Below are 12,562 nucleotides of genomic sequence, written 5' to 3'. Positions count from 1 at the left end.
CGATTTTCAGTGCACTTCAGTCCAACTCTGGTCTAGGTTGTGATCCCCATTGTAGAGACTCAATCTATTCTGATCAACAACGCGACTGTGATACACTATACAGTTTAGATATATTTTGAATCTTATATTTGCTTTCCTTTTTATTTCACATTTGTATTTCGCTTCAAGCTTGGCGTTCTGTGATAAAGCGTGCTTCTGTACCTGGCAAGAACCAGCATACTAATTTTATAGATTAATCTCGATTAACGCTAATAATAGTGGTAAGTAAATTGAAATCATTGCGTATCATTTAAATAGTCACGAGATTGTAGAGTTCGCTCGGCTTTTTCCGCAGTCGATTTGCTATCATGTTTGTGCCAAATTTCGTTATTTCTGCTGACAAAGTATTTACCGACAAACTTTGCAAAATCTGTTTTCGTCAGATTCGGCTATCTGGGTTATCACATTTTCTTCTACAGTTTTATCTCTAGAACATTCTTGAATTTGAATTTAATTGTGCAAGAAAAACAAGAAAAAACAATTGCAAAAGAAGTAACTTATTTACTGCCACGTTAAAGTTTATGTCTTGCTGTTAAGTTGTTAACTAATTTTTAAAACTTAATAGCGAAAACACATATAAGCTTTAAAATATCTTTTAAAGTATTTAAGATATATTTAAATGCACATTTAAATATGCAAGATATTATAATTAAATAATTAAGATGTTTAAATATCTAAGATGTATTTATAAATTTAAAGTACTTTCTAAATATCTGAGAGATATTATTTATAAAGAGTATTAAAAAAATCATTCAGCATTTATATATGATAGACAGCACATTGTATGTGCTATATATCATATATATTGTAAATGCTGAATGATTTTTTTAATACTCTTTATAATTAATTTTTCTGGATATTTAAATATCTTAAATATTTTTACTGCGTAAAACAATCTTAATGAACGTAGATCAAAAGCTTGACCGTTTCTGATTCAAACATTTTTTTAGTATGTTAGCGGCATTACGGATAACTTATTGGCTTCTAGAATGTTCTCATTTAATTTTTATATTCATATTTCATCATTTTATTCCTATATTTTATAACAGAAAATTTCACTGGCAATAAATCATTTGTTATCAACTGGCAGGTCTACATATTATTTGATGATTACACAGTTATAACTGATTGACTGTGAAATCTTCTGTTATAAAGTATTTATGGAAACTGAATGGAGACATTTAGAATATTTATAAGCACTGAAATTAACATCATATGAGACACCTAGAAGCCATTAAGAAGTCATTCATGATGCTAACATATAAAAAAAATGTTTATATCTCAGAAACGGTTGAATTTTTGATTTATGTTCATTAAGGTCTTATATTCAGAGTGGTGTGTACTATATATCTACTATATAAATAAATAATTTTTTAAACATCTTTTATATTATTATAATTTATTATAGCTAATTTTTACTTGATTGATAAACAAAGGAAAAGACTGTTATATAATGGAACTGATACGGCCAGACCGACCATCTAAATGTACATATAAAGTGAATGGGGAAAATTCACCACATACGAAACGAACGGAGTAAGTTTGTCATAATTGAATTGAAAGCTTTACAAAGAATTTTGTCCATATAATTTACACATATTTTCGCAATTGCACGATATACATTACAGCCTTGTGCTAATTTTAACAGAAGAAAAATTTTACCACATGCTTTGAGATATCAAAGTTTATCAGTAAACCACACAAATATGTTATTACTACATTGTCATGAAACAAAGAGAGATTATAAAACTTGTCATAAATATTGCTATAAACTACAAATAAATATGACTTAGATAGTTATTGTAAGATATTAATATAACACAGATATATATGATAATAGCATATTTGCGTTATTTTCTAGGTTTCCAAATCGTAAAAAGATATTGCCAAACATTTTAAGTACAATTGGCCAGACACCTCTTGTTCGGCTTAATAAAATTCCCAAGGCTCATGGGATCAAATGTGAAATGTGTTAGTACAAATTTGATATTATATTAATTATATTTTATAGAATAGAAATTTTCTTTAATGAAAAAAATCTGGTGAGAAAATTTTTCTATGTTATACAGACGCTAAATGTGAATTCTTTAATCCCGGAGGATCTGTCAAAGACAGAATAGCGGAGAGAATGATCTCGGATGCGGAAGAAAAGGGTTTAATACAACCGGGATATACAATCATTGAACCAACAAGCGGAAACACTGGAATCGGTCTAGCCATGGCCGCAGTGGTCAAGGGCTATAAATGCATCATCGTGATGCCAGAGAAAATGTCTAATGAAAAAGTCTATGTGCTTCGCGCTTTGGGTGCAGATATAGTTAGAACACCGACTGAAGCTTCTTGGGACAGTCCGGAAGCGCATATCAGTGTTGCCCAAAAATTGCAAAAGGAAATACCCAATAGTATTGTTTTAGATCAGGTGCCTTATTTCAATATCTTTCCTAAAACATCTTTAAAAATTAATGAATTATATTTTTAACATAAATACTATTAAATGTTACATATAGTATACAAATCCTGGTAATCCATTGGCGCACTATGATCAAACTGCAACAGAAATTTGGGAGCAATGCGACGGCAATATAGATTATGTGGTACTTGGTGCTGGCACTGGAGGTACTATATCCGGAATTGGACGAAAATTGAAGGAATTGTCGCCTAGTGTTAAAATTATCGGAGTAGATCCTAAAGGCAGCATTTTAGCGGAACCACCTGAATTGAATGAAAACAGCGTTGGTTTCTATGAGGTGGAAGGAATCGGTTATGACTTCATTCCTACGGTATTAGATCGTAAAGTAGTTGATGAGTGGCAAAAAACTGAAGACAACGAATCTTTAAAAGCGGCACGAGAATTAATTAGGGAAGAAGGATTGTTGTGTGGCGCTAGCAGTGGTGCGGCACTCGCGGCGGCGTTGAAAGTCGCCAAAGACTTGCCTGCGGATAAACGTTTGGTCGTTATCCTACCGGACAGTATAAGAAATTACATGACTAAATTTGTGTCAGATCAATGGATGGAAGCTAGAGACTTTTTGGTAAAGTTATAAATTATACATCTAGAATATCGTAAATTTATTGCAACTATTAAATATTTACTAAGTTATAATTTACTTTCAGGTGTCCGAACCTTCAACAGAAGCAAATAAAAAGTGGTGGAACTTACCGGTATCAAAGTTATCACTAAAGAAGCATATATTATTAAGAGAGATGTCATGTCAAAATGTTGTGGATTTTTTTAAATCCTCTAATCATATTCAGCAATTGTTAGTAACTGATGCAAAGGAAACAAAAGTGCTAGGAGTTATCGCATTGGATACCCTTCTATCTCATTTAATATCCGGTACGGTGAATGGAACCGATTTAGCTGAGAAAATCATGACTAAACAGTTTATGAAGGTCACAGCCTCTATGACAATCGGTAAAGTGTCGCGTATTCTTGAAAAAGAACCTTACGCCGTGGTTGTAGACGACCATGATGCTTTAATCGGACTTGTAAGTCGAAGCGAAATTTTTGATTTTATCACTAAGGATGATGATGGCAAAGAAATAATGGCATAGCATAAAGTCTGTTCCATGTTGTATGTGATCAAGATTGTCACCTGTATATGTACAGATAATTAAGATTAATTACGTCAGGAAATTTCTTCCTTTTTAATATTGTGTTTGATACTATATTCTTATATTTGTATAAGTTGAAAAATATTTATACATAATATACGAGGGTCGTTCGAAAAGTCCGTGCAAAGTCAGAGAGATGACACTACTGGCGCGTATCAAGGTTAGATTTAGTTAGTAGCATCTCTTGGAGGAACACACACCAAGTTACAGCCAGATCGGTCTATTTGTTTGTGTTTGGCATTCATTTGAATCGAGGAAGTCGAGTGATTTTCAAAAAATGGAACAGCTCACACCTCAGCAGTTGTGGTCGCAAAATTAATGGAATTAGGGTTCCAACTCGTCTCACATCCCCCCTACTCTCCAGACTTGGCTCCCTCGGACTACTATTTGTTCCCCAATATAAAGAAATGGCTGGCGGGAAAAAGATTTTATGGAAACGAGGACATGATTGCAGAAACAAATGGCTATTTTTCAGACTTGGACAAATCCTATTATTCGGAAGGGATCAATAAATTAGAGCAGCGTTGGACGAAGTGTATAAGCCTAAAAGGTGACTATGTTGAAAAATAAAAAAGTTTATCCCAAAAAATTAAGTAGTTTTTATTTTTGCACGGACTTTTCAAACGACCCTCGTATAATGAATTGTCAATATGGAATTTATACATCTATCTAGATGTCGTTTTTAAACTAATATGAGAACTAAATTGTTAATGTTTATGGCATTTATACATTTTAAGTATTTAAGTCATATTTTCCACTTTTGTAGTAATTTTATGAATATTTACCAATGTAAGTGCAAATACAGATGAACAAAATAAAAAAAAATGTGAAACGAAAATCGTTGTATAAATGTATATACATATATTCTTTATTTTTCATTATATTTTGGGATTAGAGCATAGTTTTACAAATGGATATAAACATTATACAACAAGATAAATATCAGAAAGAACAAATATTTCATCCCTGGGAATATTATAATATAATATATTTTTTCCACACTAAATACAATAAAAATACATGACATAGTACGATGAATATCTAGTCATATTTCCTTATATTTCACATAAGAGATTTACTATATATGTACCTTTTTACACTTCTGTATCTTCTTATTTCTCGAGTCGCTCAAAATGGCTATTAAATCTTTTGAACTTGAACATGGAACTTGCAGCTTGGTAACGTAGTAGTTTCTGCTGTGACAGTGCTAATAATACCAAGATTCGCTAAACTACCTCGGAGAAGGCCACAAGTGAAAGCCAATAAACGAGGGCTCTCCTTGAGGTACTGCTTACTATTACTCGTACCAACTTTATCTAGCAACCTAAAGGCATTATCTTGCAACACGTACACTCCGTGATGGTTAGTTCTGAGATTATCGATTTGTTTGTGATACAGGCTAGACCAGAAGTCTGTGCAGATAAACTTGATCATGTCTAGCTCGTCCTTGAATCTGCTCCACTCTCTCGTCAGTCGTTCAATAATTCTATATCCGACGCTAAATCCCATCCATTCTAAACGCGAGAGCTCCTCCTCACCTTCCTATCAAAAATAAAAAAAATTTAAGAGTTCTTTTATGGTAAATAATAGGACTTGGTTATTCTCAGCCAAAAGTAAATTATATATACCTGTTAGCTATAGTTTTCTACTCAATAATATAACTGTAATATGACACAATATGTTAGATTACAGTTATATTGTTGAGTAAATTATTATAATTTTGTTGATGTTTGCTGGGTTACTCTTGTCATGATCAATTACTCACTGCATTAGACGAACAAGCAGCATTAGATGTGCCCGCAGCATTAGACGATCTGCTCAAAACATAATTAACCAGCTCGGCGTGTAAATATTCGAAGAGACAGTCGTCTGCTTCCCCGGTTGAGCTGGGATTCGCTTTAGAATCAATTATCTGTTGTTTCATCGTTCGACGATATCGTTTTGGCTCGATTACAGATAGTTAATATTTTCTTATGTAACTTAATGTATAAATGTATCGTTCACAGAAAAAAAAATGTTAAACAATTTGAACACAATCGTCAACTTTTCCTAGATTGTTAATTAAAGAAAAATTACTTTCACTGCGCATCTGACTGCAAAATTTGCTTGGCGCATATGACGAAATATGATAAAACATATGATATCTTTGACAGATTTGCGCATGCGCTGTGAAGCGATTGTATGATAATAGTGTACCACAATGGTAACCATGGAAACTGTAAAGCATGCTTGTTCCACGCTGCAGGATAATCATATCGTACACCGATAATTATTTTCTTTTTACATAAAAAATATGTTTCAGTTCACATAATCACGTTAATCTTCCTTGTATTTATATTTAATAAAAATCTTGAAAAGTAAGTATATTAAGTTTCTATCGATTATATTTTATATAAAGTATTATGTATTTAATTATTACATTTACAATAATAATCATTAATAATAATAAATTAATTAATTAATAATTGATTATATATTTTAATTATTTAACAAATATTGATTGATATATATGCGACTATTTTTATATAAGAGTAATAAAAAATATTTGTTATTCGTAATTTTAATAATATAAATTGTTGAATAAAACAGAATATGGACAAATATATTATCAACGGTCAGATCGGTGAAGGAGCGCAAGGCTTAGTCCTGAAAGCGCACGACTCATCTCGAGATCAAGAAGTAGCATTAAAGAAAATCCTGATTAAAAAGATCGAGGGTGGTCTACCGACATCCATCATACGCGAAGTAAAAAGTCTGCAACAACTCAAGCATCCTTATGTAAGCTTACTTTCATCTAATATCTTCTTAACTTTCTTCAAGGAAAAATTATATTTAAAGCGTTTACTGTAATTTTCTGAATTAATTCAACGGAATTTGCATGCATTATCATTTGTTCGCAGGTCGTGGAACTACTAGATGCTTTTCCAAATGGTTTAGATTTCATAATGGTGTTTGAATACATGCCAACAGGTCTATGGGAAGTATTAAGAGACTTCGAGATATCTTTGACGCTGGCACAAATTAAAACGTATATGAAAATGTTGTTGGAGGGCATAGCATATGTGCATGGTAAAAATATAATGCACAGGGTACACAACTTTTTATTTAAAAATAATTCAAATTCAGATATACGTAATCCGAATCTTTTACAATGTTAAAGAGTTTGGAATCGCATTTTAGGATTTGAAACCTGCGAATTTGTTGATTAGTGAGAAAGGTATCCTGAAAATCGCGGATTTTGGCTTAAGCAGATTGATGTGGAAGGATGGTACAAAGCCGTATTCACATCAAGTCGCTACACGATGGTATCGAGCACCGGAACTGCTCTATGGAGCACGTTATTACACATTTGCGATCGATATTTGGTCGATTGGTTGCATATTCGGTGAAATGTTGAACACTTCTCCATTATTTCCAGTAAATAATTCCTTTTTCATAAATAAATTATTAATTTATATAGCAATATTCTGTTACCCGTAATTGCAGGGTGAAACTGATATCGAACAATTGGCCATTGTTCTAAAGTATTTGGGTTCTCCTACATCCGAATCCTGGCCCGAATTAACTTCGTTACCGGATTACAACAAAATCACCTTTCCTTATCACAAAAGCACATCATGGGAAAATATTATTCAAGATGCTCAGCCAGAAGCTATCGATTTAATCAGGCAAATTTTGATTTACAATTCTTCGAAACGTCTCACAGCTGAACAGGTAATATACAAAATTATACAATGATATATAAATAATGAGGTATATAACACAGAGTTATAAGATCCCTATTATCCTTGATTTTTTTTATTAGTGACTATTATTTTTATACTGTTCTTCCATAACTTTTCATTAAAGAGAAAGCAAAAGAAGATATAAACTAAGACATAAAATAAGACAAATAAAAATAAGAAATTATTATTGCAGGCATTGTGTCACACATACTTTTACTCCAAACCATATCCCTCTATGAAAAATCTAATAAAACCACCATCAGATCATCGTCTCCGCGTAAAATCGAAAGAAATCAATCCGAATGTGCAACCAAACACGCTTTTCGAAAATCTTCTAAGCATTGTATAACGATGAATGACATGATGTATATTAATAGTATGTTATTAGTATAAATAAAAATATTCTTTATAGAAAAAATTAGAAAATCCTTTAACAATTTTATTTAACAGATTTTATTTAACTTCCATTCCTGTAAAGCGCAAGTATTCTTCTGAATACCTCTGGATTATATCCTTCGACTACTGGTCTACCATTATCATATTCAGCTTTTTCATAAAGCGTCAACGACGGTAAAGAACACCAGAAATTTTTTACACTGACGTCCTTGGCGTCTAACGAATTGAGTTGAAATACGAAAAAGTGATAATTCTTTCCATCTGATTGAATACATTGCACAGTCACGGGCTCTGGTAGTTTCTTCACGGATGAGCCAAACTTTTGCCGTGCACAGGACGCCGCCATGGTGTACGTTTTTATCAAAGTGCGACTAAAAATCTGACTCTGTGTCACAGGTAATTCCGTCTTATTTCTCACATAAACGGGGTCATAATGCACAAAAATAGTGTGGACGTTTATCCAAGGTATAGTTGGACTGACAGCTGTTATTAATATACTTGATATTAAAAATATATTGTAATATATATATTGGAAATAATCAGCATTAAACTTACGATACATATCCTCAGTTTTGTAGAAGTTTGTCTCGTCCAAACCAATAGTGTGATGCAGTGGCTGCATATTCGGAAGATCTATTTCCATATTGCTGTTAGAATTTTCTATTGGTTTTAGAGGATTTGCCGACATGACCGTCACATCTGAGCTTAGGGTAAATTGAATAAGGTCTGATTCCTTATCTAGGAAACATTTTTATGTTATTTGAATAAAGTTGAATGCAATATTAAAATATTGCAATATTTAATTATCTATAGCTAAGCTACCTAAGTTTAACTTTGTGATTCCATTATAAAATATACATCGTTTCTGTGCGATCTCTGGACCCGATAAGGACTCGCAAAGTTGTAAAAATTTTCTAGATAAATTCTGCCTGTAAAAATATTCAAGAAATAAGTGTGTAAATGTACATTTTTGCTGTATAAAAATAATACTTAAATCTTTTTTAACTCACTAACATTTTTCTACGATTAGTTATACCATAATCTCTAGGAAACACCCATGCAGGTCTTTCAGGATCTTTCCTCTTTGGTAGTTTTTCTTGATGAGCATCAAATATATTCGAAGTATAAATTATCCTAAAATGGCAACAATTATATATATATATATATATAGAATTAAAACAAATAATTTAGTATACCGTTTTACTATGCTGTCTACATGTTCCGGTAGATCTGGAAATAAATCTTGGATATAATTTGAAGAACTGTTCGGCAGACACACAGTGTTCGTCAATATCTGTGCTTGACGAAATCCTTCTTGCAAAACGTTATTATCCTTAAATATCAAGCAAACTTTAGCTTTCCAGTCGGGATGCGTTTCGTCAAACACTATTGGTCTTGGCTTCAAAAATTCTAGCTTTAACCTTGTATAAAATACAATTTACAATTAATGTCTTATGCAGTATAGAATTTGCAAAAAATGCAAACTTTATAGAAAAAAGTACTTTGAAAATTCCCGTTTTGGACTGATCACTTCTAAGGGATCCTTCACCTGAATTCCCAATTTCGACAACTTTCCTTCTATTTTGGTATCTCTCACTTTGCGTTCTCGCTTCACATACCATAATTTTTTAAGCTGTCTGCCTATATGTTGCTTGTATAACACCCCCGTGAGCTTCATTGTTCTTTACTTGAAACAGAAAGATTAATAATATAAATTTTGCAAAAATTTCGAGGTTATGCGGATTATTAAAAAAAAAACTTCTCTTTTTATCAATATTAATTTTTATCAAACTATATAAAAAATCGTATAATATTCGATATCGTTACTTACGATAAGAAGTAATGAAATCAAATTGTATGTAATACTTTTTTTAAATCTTTAATATACTTTCCGGTTCATACATGTCTATATGTCACAATCACAGGCTTCTATATATACTATAGAATTCTGTGGTCTCAATTCAAGCTATATCGGTAATGTAGGATTCTTCTATCCTTGTTTTATGTCTACAAATGATAAAGCATAGAATACATAATAGCGCTAAAACCGTCTTCCCAAATGCACTCCAAGTAAAGTTGTCTAAAATTGATCTTGACCTTTTTGATAATGGAAGTTACATTCGGATTGAGACTTGGCATACATATAATGGAATTAGAAATTCTAATTAGTAACAATAAAATCAATAGGCTCTAAAGAAAATTCTAAAAAATAATAAATAAAATGCCAATTTGAACCGACACTGGTCATTTTATTTATTATTCTAAGTAAGCTCTTAATAAGCAAATATTTTTTTATAAATTTTTCTAACGGATATCGAATTAGGGTAAAAACTAGATATCTTATTTCTATAAAAAATTATCACAAAGCTTTGGCAACTTCAGCAAAATACATACACTTTTTATATTTTTATATTTAATATTTTACTATATGCGTACCCATTTTAAATAACATATAAATCCCCTCCATCCCTTTTTTGTACATATAAATATGTTAATGAAAATAAAAAATATACAACAAATGTATATAGATTTAAATTAATTAGTTTTCTTCGTAGCAGCACTAGGATTAAGTATTTTCCGCCTTTGTGCAAACATGTGCAGGTAAAGTGGTGGAAAACCTGCAGTGAAAAATATAAGTAGTTATGAATAATTTCATAAATTCAAATAATTTCATGATTTATTTTTGTATCTACACGCTTTTTATATTCACCTGGAATGTAAAATAGCATAACTGTTATCAGGAGATACAAATAGCTAAATGTGAAATTCCATTTGTTTGGTAGAACATAACTCCAAGAGTCAGGATTAGCATTGGCGTATTTTACGGCGGTATATAAACACAATAGTTCACCAGTCACGCCCACTGGATACAGTATGATGAATGTAGTATATCTAGAAGCATGTTCCCATTTAATGTGACTTATATATATGAAAGTAATTTTAGACTTAAAATGGTAGAAGAGATTAAACTCACCTCAGCCAGACTAATACATGTGGCATAATACTAGAGACGAGATTTACGAAATAATAGGAGTATCTAATGATTTCTGTAATGGACCATGCGATGAGAGCTAGTGGAAGACCTGGAGACGAAGCAGCGTATGTATAAGGAGTAGCCAGAAGGACTCCGTTTACAAGCATGATACGACTGAAGACTTGAGCCAATGTGACTAAAACATTGGATGGTACCAGCCCGATTCTTGCATGTATTATCTGAAATAGGAAGTTTCTATATAATGAACGATGCATAATTAACACAATACTTTAAGAGATAAATATACATAGAAGCTAGGTAGCACGTACAGTCTCTAATCTACTAAAACATTTCATGAAATTTGTATCTCAGTGCTATTTGTCAATAATTTTAATTACATTTTAGTCTTAATTTTAACAACTTTTTTAGATTATATAGTAATTCGTTTAATATATTTTCAGTAAAAATTTAAAATCTTAAAAGCTTCAAATAATTAATTATCTGCTCGCCTCATTATATTCAACCAAGTTCTAAGATCGTTGAATACCTCTAATAAAGCTGCATTTTGAAAAACGATTACAGGTAGCTTGGTTTTATTCCACAAGGTATTATCTGAGGAGGAAGATTCAAGATAATGTTGTATAATCTGATACAATAAGTAACTCCATCTGAAATAGATTTATTCCCAAATTAATTTAAGAAGAAAAAATACATAAAGAAAACTCTATAATAAATTCTAGAACAGAGTAATAAAAAAGTTATACAATATTGTGTTAAAAAGTTATTAATCATATGAAAGTAGTTCAGAGAATTTCGGATTGTTAATTTTGTTATTTACAAGAGAAAACGTACCCCAAAGTCTGGCCGAGATTATACGATGCCAGATACAACTTCGAGAAAGAGCTTGGTTTCTTGGATTTCACTCCTGCCATTTTTACGTGGAAATTCGTTAAATGTTCTCAGATAATTCGCGATGAACTAAATTTAATCTGATACCCTTCCTCGATCCTGAAGAATGTAATCACTCTTTAATATGCACACATGTAACCAAAAAACCTTGGTCATACGCCTTCGAATATTACGCAATTATTTATAAGAAAAAAAACTGCGAAGTAAGCATTAGTTGCTCACTCAGCGATTTTTATTTTTTATTTTTGCAACGATATACAAATTTTTACATCGATATGGAACACATCGAGTGATCGATGAATTTATAAATTCCGCACTCCCACCAAAACATCAATTTCCACCAAAACATCATCTCCTACTCCTCTTAGAGTCGAGCTTATAATACAACAGTCACATCAGTCACACATAATTTATAACTCCGACCAACTCTGACTTAAATCGGCCGATTAAATTTCAGAATTTCCAACTGCAAAATTGAATCTTTTTTCCTCTCGCTCTAAATGCTTCGTGATCTTTTTGCACTTGAGGTTTATATTTTTAACTACAATTTTTGTATCTTCATTATTGGCTGCGTTCAGCAGAACACAACAATTTTGCAACTGTTTAATGATTGTTTGCTGAGATAGAATCATTCTTTTCAAGTCTAAAAGTATAATCGAATCAGCGCAAAGAAAACTTCTAACAGTTGCAAAATAAACATCCTTTTTCTAAACATTTCTAAACGTAGTCTTTTCTTTCTTTCCTAGACATATATTTATTAAAATATAAAGAATATATTCAGTTCTGAGAGAGAATGAGGACGTAAGTAGAATAGAACTTTATTATTACTTCAGCTTAATGAGTACGCAAGTATTGACTTTTTGTTTAATCAAAAAAATGTTAATTTCAAAGCATAACGGAATTA

General features: G+C 31.7%; 5 protein-coding genes across 9 annotated transcripts; 2 read left to right on the top strand and 3 right to left on the bottom strand.

Moving 5' to 3' along the window:
- Nucleotides 1–28: 28 nt before the first annotated feature.
- On the top strand, nt 29–3,678 carry LOC108752736 (cystathionine beta-synthase). The gene is made up of 6 exons (XM_018493775.1): nt 29–260; nt 1,448–1,575; nt 1,901–2,010; nt 2,109–2,458; nt 2,547–3,071; nt 3,154–3,678. The coding sequence occupies exons 2-6, from the start codon at nt 1,493–1,495 to the stop codon at nt 3,592–3,594; spliced, it is 1,509 nt and encodes a 502-aa protein (XP_018349277.1). The 5' UTR covers nt 29–260; nt 1,448–1,492; the 3' UTR covers nt 3,595–3,678.
- Nucleotides 3,679–4,624: 946 nt separating this feature from the next.
- On the bottom strand, nt 4,625–5,797 carry LOC108752797 (trafficking protein particle complex subunit 6B). The gene is made up of 2 exons (XM_018493888.1): nt 5,420–5,797; nt 4,625–5,196 (listed from the first exon to the last, which is right to left on the bottom strand). The coding sequence occupies exons 1-2, from the start codon at nt 5,576–5,578 to the stop codon at nt 4,795–4,797; spliced, it is 561 nt and encodes a 186-aa protein (XP_018349390.1). The 5' UTR covers nt 5,579–5,797; the 3' UTR covers nt 4,625–4,794.
- A 151-nt stretch (nt 5,798–5,948) lies between these two features.
- LOC108752742 (cyclin-dependent kinase 20) lies at nt 5,949–7,872 on the top strand. Of its 3 annotated transcripts, none has more exons than XM_018493784.1 (6): nt 5,949–6,011; nt 6,244–6,432; nt 6,555–6,743; nt 6,835–7,071; nt 7,141–7,368; nt 7,573–7,728. In XM_018493784.1, the coding sequence occupies exons 2-6, from the start codon at nt 6,247–6,249 to the stop codon at nt 7,726–7,728; spliced, it is 996 nt and encodes a 331-aa protein (XP_018349286.1). In that variant the 5' UTR covers nt 5,949–6,011; nt 6,244–6,246. The 3 variants fall into 3 exon arrangements, with proteins under 3 accessions (XP_018349286.1, XP_018349289.1, XP_018349287.1); XM_018493787.1 differs by lacking the exon at nt 5,949–6,011 and adding an exon at nt 7,830–7,872 and having other exon boundaries at nt 6,247–6,432; nt 7,573–7,755; XM_018493785.1 differs by lacking the exon at nt 5,949–6,011 and having other exon boundaries at nt 6,247–6,432; nt 7,573–7,768.
- Nucleotides 7,817–9,920, bottom strand: LOC108752740 (39S ribosomal protein L37, mitochondrial). Of its 3 annotated transcripts, none has more exons than XM_018493782.1 (7): nt 9,607–9,920; nt 9,278–9,462; nt 8,972–9,196; nt 8,790–8,909; nt 8,598–8,704; nt 8,331–8,513; nt 7,817–8,258 (listed from the first exon to the last, which is right to left on the bottom strand). In XM_018493782.1, the coding sequence occupies exons 2-7, from the start codon at nt 9,451–9,453 to the stop codon at nt 7,837–7,839; spliced, it is 1,233 nt and encodes a 410-aa protein (XP_018349284.1). In that variant the 5' UTR covers nt 9,454–9,462; nt 9,607–9,920; the 3' UTR covers nt 7,817–7,836. The 3 variants fall into 3 exon arrangements, with proteins under 3 accessions (XP_018349284.1, XP_018349283.1, XP_018349285.1); XM_018493781.1 differs by having other exon boundaries at nt 9,278–9,457; XM_018493783.1 differs by having other exon boundaries at nt 9,678–9,696.
- A 336-nt stretch (nt 9,921–10,256) lies between these two features.
- LOC108752794 (very-long-chain (3R)-3-hydroxyacyl-CoA dehydratase 2) lies at nt 10,257–12,044 on the bottom strand. The gene is made up of 5 exons (XM_018493883.1): nt 11,602–12,044; nt 11,297–11,417; nt 10,750–10,988; nt 10,486–10,667; nt 10,257–10,393 (listed from the first exon to the last, which is right to left on the bottom strand). The coding sequence occupies exons 1-5, from the start codon at nt 11,679–11,681 to the stop codon at nt 10,311–10,313; spliced, it is 705 nt and encodes a 234-aa protein (XP_018349385.1). The 5' UTR covers nt 11,682–12,044; the 3' UTR covers nt 10,257–10,310.
- Between the last annotated feature and the right edge of the window lie 518 nt (nt 12,045–12,562).

The sequence above is a fragment of the Trachymyrmex septentrionalis genome, unplaced genomic scaffold, assembly GCF_001594115.1.
Source record: "Trachymyrmex septentrionalis isolate Tsep2-gDNA-1 unplaced genomic scaffold, Tsep1.0 scaffold62, whole genome shotgun sequence".
Lineage (NCBI taxonomy): Eukaryota > Metazoa > Arthropoda > Insecta > Hymenoptera > Formicidae > Trachymyrmex > Trachymyrmex septentrionalis.
The sequence above is the reverse complement of the archived record's forward strand: the minus strand, read 5'-3'. Positions and strand labels throughout refer to the sequence as shown.

Coding starts and splice junctions, on each gene's coding strand:
- LOC108752797 (XM_018493888.1), bottom strand. CDS start 5,578: ATGAAACAACAGATAATTGATTCTAAAGCGAATCCCAGCTCAACCGGG. Junction 5,197..5,419: donor CTGCTTGTTCGTCTAATGCA/GTGAGTAATTGA, acceptor TATTTTTGATAG/GAAGGTGAGGAGGAGCTCTC.
- LOC108752794 (XM_018493883.1), bottom strand. CDS start 11,681: ATGGCAGGAGTGAAATCCAAGAAACCAAGCTCTTTCTCGAAGTTGTAT. Junction 11,418..11,601: donor AATCTCGGCCAGACTTTGGG/GTACGTTTTCTC, acceptor AATCTATTTCAG/ATGGAGTTACTTATTGTATC. Junction 10,668..10,749: donor CATGTATTAGTCTGGCTGAG/GTGAGTTTAATC, acceptor ACATGCTTCTAG/ATATACTACATTCATCATAC.
- LOC108752742 (XM_018493787.1), top strand. CDS start 6,247: ATGGACAAATATATTATCAACGGTCAGATCGGTGAAGGAGCGCAAGGC. Junction 6,433..6,554: donor AACAACTCAAGCATCCTTAT/GTAAGCTTACTT, acceptor ATTTGTTCGCAG/GTCGTGGAACTACTAGATGC. Junction 6,744..6,834: donor GTAAAAATATAATGCACAGG/GTACACAACTTT, acceptor ATCGCATTTTAG/GATTTGAAACCTGCGAATTT.
- LOC108752740 (XM_018493782.1), bottom strand. CDS start 9,453: ATGAAGCTCACGGGGGTGTTATACAAGCAACATATAGGCAGACAGCTT. Junction 8,910..8,971: donor GTAGACAGCATAGTAAAACG/GTATACTAAATT, acceptor TTGCCATTTTAG/GATAATTTATACTTCGAATA. Junction 8,514..8,597: donor AATCACAAAGTTAAACTTAG/GTAGCTTAGCTA, acceptor AATGTTTCCTAG/ATAAGGAATCAGACCTTATT.
- LOC108752736 (XM_018493775.1), top strand. CDS start 1,493: ATGGAACTGATACGGCCAGACCGACCATCTAAATGTACATATAAAGTG. Junction 1,576..1,900: donor CCACATACGAAACGAACGGA/GTAAGTTTGTCA, acceptor GTTATTTTCTAG/GTTTCCAAATCGTAAAAAGA. Junction 2,011..2,108: donor TGGGATCAAATGTGAAATGT/GTTAGTACAAAT, acceptor TATGTTATACAG/ACGCTAAATGTGAATTCTTT.